This window comes from Nasonia vitripennis, chromosome 5 (assembly GCF_009193385.2).
Source record: "Nasonia vitripennis strain AsymCx chromosome 5, Nvit_psr_1.1, whole genome shotgun sequence".
Taxonomy (NCBI): Eukaryota; Metazoa; Arthropoda; class Insecta; order Hymenoptera; family Pteromalidae; genus Nasonia; species Nasonia vitripennis.
The window spans coordinates 9,852,505-9,863,215 of record NC_045761.1 but is presented as its reverse complement, the minus strand read 5'-3'; the positions used below and the strand labels follow the sequence as shown (position 1 = coordinate 9,863,215).

At 37.3% G+C, this 10,711-nt stretch overlaps 3 protein-coding genes across 5 annotated transcripts; 2 read left to right on the top strand and 1 right to left on the bottom strand.

The window, feature by feature from the left end:
• The first annotated feature begins 30 nt into the window (after positions 1–30).
• On the top strand, positions 31–4,430 carry LOC100679366 (GRIP and coiled-coil domain-containing protein 2). 3 transcript variants are annotated; one of them, XR_004345093.1, is made up of 12 exons: positions 52–111; positions 186–343; positions 454–588; positions 661–813; positions 897–1,313; positions 1,396–1,742; positions 1,817–2,276; positions 2,353–2,520; positions 2,606–2,962; positions 3,038–3,158; positions 3,275–3,660; positions 3,792–4,430. XR_004345093.1 is itself a non-coding variant. In XM_031932302.2 (12 exons), exons 2-11 carry the CDS (start codon positions 293–295, stop codon positions 3,316–3,318), a joined length of 2,253 nt encoding a protein of 750 aa, XP_031788162.1. In that variant the 5' UTR covers positions 52–111; positions 186–292; the 3' UTR covers positions 3,319–3,323; positions 3,434–3,725. The 3 variants fall into 3 exon arrangements, 2 of the variants coding, with proteins under 2 accessions (XP_008215768.1, XP_031788162.1); XM_031932302.2 differs by lacking the exon at positions 3,792–4,430 and having other exon boundaries at positions 3,275–3,323; positions 3,434–3,725; XM_008217546.4 differs by lacking the exon at positions 3,792–4,430 and having other exon boundaries at positions 31–111; positions 3,275–3,714.
• LOC100115400 (mitochondrial glutamate carrier 1) lies at positions 4,418–8,356 on the top strand. Its single transcript, XM_008217543.4, has 8 exons — positions 4,418–5,245; positions 5,471–5,598; positions 5,691–5,825; positions 6,141–6,290; positions 6,497–6,642; positions 6,734–6,925; positions 7,002–7,152; positions 7,290–8,356. The coding sequence occupies exons 2-8, from the start codon at positions 5,552–5,554 to the stop codon at positions 7,426–7,428; spliced, it is 960 nt and encodes a 319-aa protein (XP_008215765.1). The 5' UTR covers positions 4,418–5,245; positions 5,471–5,551; the 3' UTR covers positions 7,429–8,356.
• Positions 7,882–10,629, bottom strand: LOC100115358 (V-type proton ATPase subunit E). The gene is made up of 5 exons (XM_003424514.5): positions 9,964–10,629; positions 9,455–9,630; positions 9,200–9,368; positions 8,936–9,119; positions 7,882–8,857 (listed from the first exon to the last, which is right to left on the bottom strand). The coding sequence occupies exons 1-5, from the start codon at positions 9,994–9,996 to the stop codon at positions 8,739–8,741; spliced, it is 681 nt and encodes a 226-aa protein (XP_003424562.1). The 5' UTR covers positions 9,997–10,629; the 3' UTR covers positions 7,882–8,738.
• Between the last annotated feature and the right edge of the window lie 82 nt (positions 10,630–10,711).

Here is a 10,711-nt window from a genome sequence, read left to right as displayed (position 1 = left end):
AGTGAAACAATTGATTGTTATTGTTTTACACTTGCCCTCTAGTGGTATGTCAGAGCAAGCGCGCTGCGCGACGAATACTGCACTTTTTAGTTTTTAGCAGTTTTGCTTGATGTAAGCCTATATTACCTATAGAACTAACATTCCATTTCTTAATAATCAGTTTTTGTTATATTCGTACGCTTTAGATTTAGATAAAAATGCGGTGTCGATATTTTATTCCTGAAGAATAAACACAAAATTTTACATATTTGGATTTGTGTTCCTAACCAAACAATATTGACAGCGATTAGATATGATGGAAGAGTCAGTTTTGATGACGACTTCTACTACCATTCAAAATGAAGTCTGTATTAACGCATATATAATCAAGCATAATTTAACAATACTACGCACTATCTCCAAGTATTAATATTATATAAAAATTGTTCTAAACCTAATCTTTAACTGTTTCAGGACGAATCAATGTCATCAGGAATAACAGCTGAAAGTGAAAACACTGCAGCAGGTGATGGGAATGAAAATAAGAGTATCGTTGATAAAACTAATAATGAAGATAGCAATTCGAACATTGAAGAACGTTATAATAAGGTAACCTGTGATATCAATTATTGTCAGCAATATAGAGATAAAATACTGATAAATTGCTATTATTGCGTGTAGCTTAGAGGATTCGCTGTTAAACTCAAGAAAAAAGTATCCGACTTGACAGATCAAACTAAGTTGTTAGAAATAGAAAATCAAAAACTTAGCAACGAGAAGGATGAATTGCAGAGTAAAATATTACGTATGTCTGAAGGTGCCAAAAAATTGCAGGTACGGAAATTCAAGAATTGTTAATAGAAATACCATTTTTATTTATGCAAATAAATATACAATCCCCAAATTTCTATTTTAAGACTATTCAATCCCAATATGACAAACTGCAAGATGATGTAGAGCTGGTAAAAAATGAAAACAAAAGACTGACTAAAAAGCTAGAAAATCTTGTCTTAGAAAATGATTCATTAAAAGATACTATAACAAAAGAGAGGAGAGAAGTAACTCAATTGTCTGCCAAAGTTTCATCTCTATCAGAAGAAAAAACAAAGTTAACAACTGCATGTGAACAGTTTGAAAAAAAAGTTAAAGATTTAAATAATGAACTAAAAGCAGAATTACTTGTACGTCAACAAAAAACAAAAGAATGTGAAGATATAAAAAATTCTTTAGATGCTGAAGTTAAGGCTCATAAAGCAACTCGTGCACGTCTAGATGATATGAAACATGATCGTACAAGTAACAATGTATTATCTTTAGAAGTGGCTAATTATGAGGTATGTTATGATATTTATACTTTCATTTGTGTTTATAATTATTCTCAACTACTTATTAATTAATTGACTTGATTCATTTTAGAAAAGTATTGATACTATTAAAAGTAAGCTTGATGAGGAAGTGAATGAGCGAATAAATTTGGAATCAACAGTGAGTCAGCATTTAGAAACCATTGAAGTTCTTAATGTTAGAATTTCTGAACTACAAGATTCTTGTTTAGCCAAAACCAATCGTATAACTACCCTTGAAGAAAAGAATCTTACTTTAGAATCGGATGCACGAAATGCTAAACTAGAAGCTTCTAGAGCCCTAAAAGAAAAAGAATCTCTTACCAGGGAATCCAGACGTTTGGAAACCTCCAAAAAAGATTTAGAAGCTAAAGTTGAGCTACTCGCCTCTGAAATGGCTAAATTGGAAGAAGAAAACAGGTATGGCTATAATTAATTACCTTATTTTCTTGATATTACTTTTTAAATTATTTCTTACAGATGTATTATTCTAGATCCCGTATCAAAGCCTTCCAAAGTCACGTTGACGATTTGAAACGCGAAACGTCTCGGTTGAATTTAGCTCTGGAGAATAGTAAACGTGAAACGGGTACTTTGCAGGAAGAATTTGAAAACTACAAACTGAGAGCTCAAAGCGTTTTACTGAGGTCTAAAAATGTTCCAAGCAGTGAACTCGAAGAAGAAGTTGAACACTGCAAGCGACAAATTTCTCTACTTACTGAAAAATGTGAAGGTTATCAAGAAAGGACAGAGTCATTGATGAGAGAAATTATTTTGCTGAAAGATGAAAGAAGTCGTTCGGCCGCGTCGGAAGAAGAATTAGTCTCGAAATTGTCAATGTTGAGGCAAGATTCACTTGCTCTAATGGAGAAATATAAAAATCAAGAAGCAGAGATGCACAGATTGCATATCGTTCATGAGAAAACTATTGACGACTTGAGAAGAACTTATGAGGTAATATATTTCATAAATAGAATTTAATCCTTGTAAATAGAAGCATGAATTGGAAATATTTCATATTTTTATTTAGGAAGAAATTAATAATCTCAAGAAAAGGCATGAAGAGGAGCTACAGAATGTAAAGCTAGAAGCTACTCTAAACTCCAGAATTACGTCGCAATCAACTACTTCTATGACTGGGCCTCCAGTTCTACCTCCAGCATCATCTCCACCTCTTATTGAAAGGGAAGAGTGCGAGGTAAATCAGTTTCATGATAGCTTATGTTACATAGATTGTAACTAATTGTTTTAACTCAAGATGATTAAATGGGAAATTTATTTAGGGATCAGAAAGTATAGACTCTTTACAACAATCATCAAAGAATTCTGAGCGCAGTCAAGGTAGAACGATAGCACCGGAAACGCCGATAACGACTCTTACACCTCTGGATCAGCTCTTAGAATTTCCATTTGACGAGCATGAAGTAGTGTCAAGGGTACCAGAAGACAGTCCGGAGGTCGTTGTTTACAAAAATCGTGTCAAACATCTGACGGAACTTCTGGCAGACGCGGAGAGAGACATAGCGAAGCTCACGCAACTTAATCAGTTACTTAAAGAAGACATTCGACGACAGAAGCGATATGTCGAAAGAGAAAAGGAAGCGGTAAACTTTGAGTACCTAAAAAACGTCGTTTTCAAAGTGTGTATTTTTATATAAAATTAATTCAATTTTTACCGGATATCTGATTTTCTAAATCTAATTTTTTTTCTACAGTTTGTAACTTTAGAAAACCGTGATGAACGCAGTCGATTGGTCCCTGTACTTGACACTATTCTGAAGTTAAGTCCAGAAGAGACTCACAAGCTGGAAGAAATTGTATCAGCAACTGGAGGAGGTGAGTTATCCGTAATTTCTTTTCCAACAAGATTTTAAATGTATATAAATTACTCGCACTATTCTGCCTAAGTATATGAGTGCCAGAGAATTTCATAATGATATATTTTTAAATAGTGTCTCACAAAAGGAGTTGGATACCCGGATGGAATACGAGTTAATTACTGTAAATACGGCAGAGCGAATTTTATCTAGCCCTATAAGCGAAACGCGTGACACTGGCTGTTGTTACTGTTACTATGATTTTTTTCCTCTCAAATATATATTTATATTTAGATATTTTGGCACCCTCTTAAACGCACCGGAGTTTAAAAAAGGTGCATCTTTCTCAATGAAACAACGAAAAGCCTGAACTAAGGAAGCATCGGGGTTTTTGGCATAACGAAGCGTGTCAGGCATATACTTATAAACAGTGCGCATAATTGCGCAGCGTCCAAGAATAGTTTTTAATACCGTTGCATTTCTGCGAGATCCTGTGAATATAGAGAGCCAGTCTTGATAAGGTATTATAAAAAGTATTTTATTTTATGGCTTTAATAATAAAATAAGAAAAGAAATTTTAAGAGAATCCGTACTTGTCTAGCAATCTGTTAGCACTCTATCCTCGTTCCTGATTCCTCTTTCTATTTCGCAGAGAAATTAAAACTTGTACTTCAGAGAATCAGCACTTGAACGGCTGCTTATCACACGTGATAACCCATCGCTTGCTGCATGTCACAATTGATCGAGTTCCCCGATAGAAATAGTGTCATTATCGCCACGTAGAAGATCGGAAAACAAATATTTGAAATTCGGCGTAAAAAATTTCTCGTACCGCGAACAATGCGAAGCTCGGCTATTGGAGCGGTTAGAGCAAAATTGTTGGCATAAACACCTGCTTCGTCAGCTCGGGCATTTTACCTCCTATATATATGCTTTCTTCCAAGTCCGCGTGCCAGAAACTTTTTGTTTTATCATCGCGTTTATCTTGGCCATTCGTACAACAGAACATGTAGTACCCGCACAGTATAAGAAGTGGCATTCTTTCAATCAATAAAATATTTACTCTAGAAGAAATGCGAATGACCGCAGGGATGTCTAGTCAGCGCTTCGTTCGTGTCAAATGAAATATTTTGTAAAACAGCGTTAATTTTTTAAGTAAAAAAACGCGCTAAAAGCATAAATTACTTAACAGGTAGACAGTATATCTTTGACGCTAACTAAGAACTATTAAATAAATTAGACAAAACCAGATACAAATATTAATAAATCGATTGGACTTGTCAGAGCTAAATATAATTTCTTCCGAATTTTCCCTCGTATGCATAATCTATTTTCGTCTTGTAATATAAGAAGCAGGTCTGACTTTGTAAACATTCTGGCGATTAACGCAAAAAATTGACGATACTCAATTACGAAATTGTTATTGCGGTATTGCGGTAATGCAAAAAACTCGTTTCACCTATAAGTTTCACCAGGAATTTTTGTTCGTTATGCGCGTAATCGTCGAATTGTCATGTGCGTAATCTGTGGAAGACAGATTTTGATAAAAAAAAATTATCTTCGTGTACGAAACACTTCAAATAAGCGCCTATCTACAACTCAAATAGTGCGTATAGTTTATAGAAATATGCCGCTGACGACGAAATCTAAACACGAGGGAAACACTCGCGAATAGAAATATTTGTCTGTGACAGTATCGACCGTTTGAAAATAGATCTCTCTTGACTCCCAATAGAATAATTCCAGGCTACTAGCTAGCTGACGTTATTGCATAATATACTGTCCATACATTAAAGTGCATATTCTCTCTGCAGCGGAGCTATATTAATTTTCCTCGAGTAAAAGCTCGTATGTACGTTGTGCTATGTAAAATAGCTATTACACGCGCGCGCTAGTGGATTGAAGAACGCGACGAACGCGACGAACGCGACGATCCATCAACCACCACCACTGCTAACAGCTGAGCCTGTCGTGCAACTTGCAGAGTCGAGTAGCGCCGGATCATTCCTCAGATACCTACACATCATCAGCAGTTTCGTCGAAGCTCTCGCCGAGCTGACTGGTTGCTCCGGCCACTGCACAGTGTCTTCCCTTCCCTAACCTATCGTACGTATATGTATATGTGTGTGCATGTGTGTATATACACTATACAGTTATACATATGCCACACAAAGTGGATATTAAGAATCTCGCGAATAATACTCGCGTCGCGGCTCGATTTTCGGCCCGATTCGCAGAGTGCAGACGGTGCGGTCTATCTGCGAGCTGTGACAGTGTCGTTTGCTGCTAAATTTAGCCGAGTGCACTGAGCTTTTAACTGAACATTTTCAGGAAAACCACCAGGCCCACGCGTGCTCGAACTTCGTCGTTTCGCTGCTGCTGTACAAACGTCCAGATTGTCGCTGCTCCAAAATGTCGCAAGCACAGCAACAGCAGCTCCAAACCGCCGGACAGTTCAAGTGGGTATCGTTACATATAGGATTTCTCAACGAGCGAGTATTGACGTTTTTTATATCTGAATAAACTGACCGTTCGCTTGACGTTTTTGAAGGCTGGTACCCAAGATCATCAATGGCGGCATCGCGGGAATCATCGGGGTCTCGGTGGTTTTCCCCCTGGACCTGGTCAAAACGCGGCTGCAGAACCAAGTTGTGGGGCCCAATGGAGAGAGAATGTATTCCTCGATGTGAGTTCTACATTTTGCTTTTTATTTCATTAACGTAGCGTGAGTGAATGAGGCTGGGAGCCAAATATAGAACTTGAACTCTGGCTCTAATTTATGCATTCTCAGGAAACACAGTGCAGTTATCGCACAGTAGCTTGAACTATACGTTTGAAAATATCAATTACAGAGTCTCATTATCTAATTGCAACATTAGATTAATGAGTGCAATTAATATCAATAATAGGCACTGTGCACAATGTTGTATAATAACTACTTTGTTATTTTCTTTAGTTGAATGAATTTGGTTTTCTCTAAAAGTAATCTATGATGTCTTAGGTTGGACTGCTTTAAACGGACGTACAAGGCTGAAGGCTATTTAGGAATGTACAAAGGCTCGGCTGTAAATATTCTTCTGATCACTCCAGAAAAAGCCATAAAATTGACTGCCAACGACACATTCAGACATTATCTATCAACTGGACCAGGGTAAAGTATATTAATTTTATTACCTTACATAATCAACATGTGTTATTATTCATTTATAAACATTTCTATTGATTTATTAGAAAAATATCAGCTGATTCAAATTAAAATATAACAACAGTTTGCTCTGTTTTATGAATACTGTTTTAATAGATCTTGCGATGCTTTTGAATTTATATCATTTAATCATTTTGATGTCACCTAATTAGTGAGCCATTACCCTTGTTACGAGAGATGTTAGCTGGAGGCTCAGCAGGTGCTTGTCAAATAGTTGTGACAACACCAATGGAATTGCTGAAAATTCAAATGCAGGATGCTGGTAGAGTAGCAGCTGCAGCTGCTGCTAAAGTAAAAAGTACAGTATTTTGCCAGACTAAAAATAATCTCTTACATTTATGTCACTTTTTTATAACTCCCGGTTTATTTTTATTTTGCTTGCTGTGTAGGTGAAGGAGGAGCACCACCCAAGAAAGCATCTGCTCTGGCTTTGACGCGCGAACTTTTGCAAAAACGAGGAATTTTAGGGCTGTATCAAGGAACAGGAGCAACTGGTCTGAGAGATATTACATTCTCTGTCATTTACTTCCCTCTGTTCGCTAGATTAAATGACCTTGGTCCAAAACGTCCCGATGGCTCTTGTAAGATTTTCTTATTTCTTTGCAACTGCTTAATATATGAAATGATACATTCATAATATAAAACACATATTTGTAGCTGTATTTTGGTGCTCATTCTTATCGGGTTGCGCTGCTGGTTCGACAGCAGCATTAATGGTAAACCCATTTGATGTAGTTAAGACAAGACTCCAGGCAATAAATAAAGCGCCTGGTGAACCGACGTATGATGGAGTTATTGACTGCATCGGGTAAGATGAATAACAAGTTTTTTGTAATATTCTTACGTAACATCTTTAAACGTCGCATATGCTATTTTAAAAGCTCAAACTATAATTTTAAGTTTTTAATGTTCAGATTAAAGAATAATTTGTAATACTTGTTGTAGAAAAACTTTGAAAAATGAAGGCCCCACGGCGTTCTTCAAGGGTGGAGCGTGCAGGATGATTGTGATAGCGCCATTATTTGGAATTGCACAAACCGTTTATTACCTCGGAGTCGCTGAGAAACTAATGGGACTCCAATAAGAGAAAGCTTTAATTAATTAATTGTAGGCACACATACAAGCCTAAAAACGAGCGTTTACGCGTACAATAGTCAATTGCTCGATACAAACGACAATAATACTTTTACGAAATAATCCTACATAAGATTTTCAAAGCATGTCTGTCATATGCCGATTATATTAGCCGTACAAAGAGAAAGTAAGATATGGTACCTGCAAAAATATGCCGCAACATTCAAGTCGAAAGCACTTAAAATATTATGCTACAAGTGATACTTTATAGGTGTATAAAGATTATTAATTTACTCAATATCTATTTTGAAGTGAGAACTGTTTGAAGCATTTAAGCTCGATATATCAAAAAACTGCCTATCAATTTAGTCTAAATCTAGAGTACCCCAGTTCTTCCACTGAAATAATTGCAACGAGTGACTGCGATTTTTCGCACACGTACTACTATTGTAATGAAATGAAATTCCGTTCTACTGTCTCCTTTATTGTCGTCTTGTTATTACTGGGTTATATCCAGCAATGTTAATGTGTACATATATTACTCTGTGAGCCGTTAACAAATGTATAAACGGCGCGACGATTGTGTCGAATGCCGCGCGTTGTTGAATGTATTTTACGCTAAACATATCTACCCTTTTGTCCTTATTTAGTTTGTAATGCTTTACAGTATGCTGCATGCGCTCAAGCGTTGACTATGTAATATTTTTATGTTACTATATATATATATATATTATGAACAAGCTTACAGTATATACAAACGGACAAAATGAGTTTTTAAACATTCTATGTCAGTTCCTATATATTTTGAAGAAATGACAGCAACATTATATTGTCGTAAATTACGATTTTTATTATTATTAATTATTATTATTACATCATTGTTGTTGTTAATTTTGTTATAATTGCTTTATGTACAAAGAAACAACATTCCACCAAGAGTATTGTGTTTTTTTTAATCAATCGAACAACAACAGATTTACAATGAAATACAGAGGGCAAAAACACTAGGAAGCTTTCTTCTTCAACTTTTTTTTTACAACTTTTAATTTCTCTGAAACAGATCGTAGATGCATAACAGAGGCCCTTATGTTATATCCTATATCCAAATTTAAACGATGAAAATACTAAAGCGGAGAAAACTTACGTGCTATAATACACGATGAATAACAATAAAGACTAATCGCGTTTCTTTTAGTACGATAAAACTTGTATCTTAGCACGTGCATAAAAATAACGTGGTTTCACTTTCAAACTGTATACAGATGCACGGAACGCGATGTAATACGGGAATGTTTCGGCGCGTCTAGCGCGCTCGCGAATTTAGTCGGTGAATCGGCGATTAGCATTTCTGCCAAAGAGCGCTGTACGGATTTCGGGAACAAGTTGTTGAGCAATCAGCTCCAGTCGGTTCTCCAACGTATTGACGATCTTTATACGTCCTAGAAAAGAAATAGTGAAATTATTTATTGAATGATCAGTACAATTTGGTAATAACGTCATAATAGCTGATTTATTACCTTTTGCGGCTAGCAATTCTACTCCTCCACAGCTGTCAGGAGGCAAGAAGTTGTCTGTATCCATCTTCAAGTGAACTTCCTTTTTGGCAACATTTTTATATTCTTGCTGAATCGCTGGCATCAATGATTCAATCAAATCATGATCGGCTTGTCGTGCCCTGACTACTACGTTCAACTCAATGAGCTAAAAGAAGATCATTTTCAGGATGGTTCCAAAAGTCACAGTTTTATAACAATTTAATTGAAATCCATAAAATGCTATACCTGGTAAAGTCCTTGAGTGATCAAAAGCTTCAGGATTTCTGCATACTTTCCCTGATCTCTAGCGACTTCTCCTAACTTTTTCCTGGCATCATCCAATACGTTCCTGACGTGATCCTCGCGTACTTTCAGCACCTTCAAACGGGCTTGGTTGAGCATGTTAGACGATTGACTGTTTCAAGAGAAATACAAATATAGGACTCCATTATAAAGGTAGAACTTTGCAAAAAAGGAAGCAACAATTTTCACAATACTTACATTTTCTTTTGCAATTCAACTTGCTTTTCCTTCTTCTCGTAATACTCCATGATCTTGAGACGCTGTTGCTGGACCAGACGTCCCTTTTCAATGTTGAACTCTTCCTCTGCCTTGGCATCGATTTCTTCAGCTTTTTCATTGGCCTCCTGTTCGATGAAGGCCATCATATGCTTGATCTGCAATTTGAAAGAATGGTTGTATTAACAAAAAGCTTTCACTCTCTAACTAGCAAATAACATGTAGGACTTGTAAGTAAACAACATTAATGAAAGTGTCAAAATCTTCCCCTTTAGTTTATGCCATTGGCCAATCAATGACAAAACTCCTCTTGACACTCTGGCCAGCCATCAAAATATACCTACCATTTTCCCTTGTTCATCCTGAAAACGACACACCTCCATCCCTCAAAAGAACTTCCCTCTCGAAACGAGGTCATTCCCGGATCTTCCTCGAAAATACTTCGAAACGCCATATCAACCCCAGTCGCGAAAATCTCAATCGCCACTAACCTGCTTCTGAACGTCAGCATCGCTGAGAGCCATGTTGCTCGCTTGTGCGCTGGCCTCTGGGCAGCTACGACGAGTAGATTAAAACGAAGGGGAAGCTTGCGCAGACTTCCTGGTGATCGGGGAGAGTGTCGTGGAGTTTTCGACGACGAGCTAGTTGCGAAGCAAGTCAGCAGACGTCAACGCCCAGTGGTAGCAGCAGTCAAGACGTCGAGGTGTCCCGTGAGCGCACGCTACTTCTGCTGCTACTCGGTTAGTGGTGCTGACCCGCAGTGCTTCTGCGCGGCTGGGCGACGTCGTCTGCTCTCTGTCTCGCTTGCACTCGTGGAGATGGGTGTCGGTCTGTCTTTGTCGCTCACGAGGTGGTGGGATGCTCACATGACGATCATATGACCAGCCGAGTTAGCGGACTCTGCCGTACATTGCTCGTACTATTTCTACTTACGAGCGATGATTTCGCTATCATGGATTTTTCGGGCTTTTCGCGAATATATAACTTATGCGTGTGTGTGCATGGGAGATGAAACGAAGAGCGGAGATTTGCGACAAGGACAAAGATTCGATTAGTTCCTACAACTTAGACTTTTTTAGGTTGATATTATCCTGGTTGTATTACCGTTCTGACAGCCAGCTTAATGAATTAATTATATGAACCAATTGATGACAATTTATTTGTGTACTTATACAATCACTATTTGGTACCTCTGAACGAATTTTTTTGAGTCTTTGGCAAACTCCTTATGCTAAATTA

Coding starts and splice junctions, on each gene's coding strand:
- LOC100679366 (XM_031932302.2), top strand. CDS start 293: ATGATGGAAGAGTCAGTTTTGATGACGACTTCTACTACCATTCAAAAT. Junction 344..453: donor CTACTACCATTCAAAATGAA/GTCTGTATTAAC, acceptor TAACTGTTTCAG/GACGAATCAATGTCATCAGG. Junction 2,277..2,352: donor ACTTGAGAAGAACTTATGAG/GTAATATATTTC, acceptor ATTTTTATTTAG/GAAGAAATTAATAATCTCAA.
- LOC100115400 (XM_008217543.4), top strand. CDS start 5,552: ATGTCGCAAGCACAGCAACAGCAGCTCCAAACCGCCGGACAGTTCAA. Junction 5,826..6,140: donor GAGAGAATGTATTCCTCGAT/GTGAGTTCTACA, acceptor ATGATGTCTTAG/GTTGGACTGCTTTAAACGGA. Junction 6,643..6,733: donor AGCTGCTGCTAAAGTAAAAA/GTACAGTATTTT, acceptor CTTGCTGTGTAG/GTGAAGGAGGAGCACCACCC.
- LOC100115358 (XM_003424514.5), bottom strand. CDS start 9,996: ATGGCTCTCAGCGATGCTGACGTTCAGAAGCAG. Junction 9,120..9,199: donor TCACTCAAGGACTTTACCAG/GTATAGCATTTT, acceptor ATCTTCTTTTAG/CTCATTGAGTTGAACGTAGT. Junction 8,858..8,935: donor AGAATTGCTAGCCGCAAAAG/GTAATAAATCAG, acceptor TTTCTTTTCTAG/GACGTATAAAGATCGTCAAT.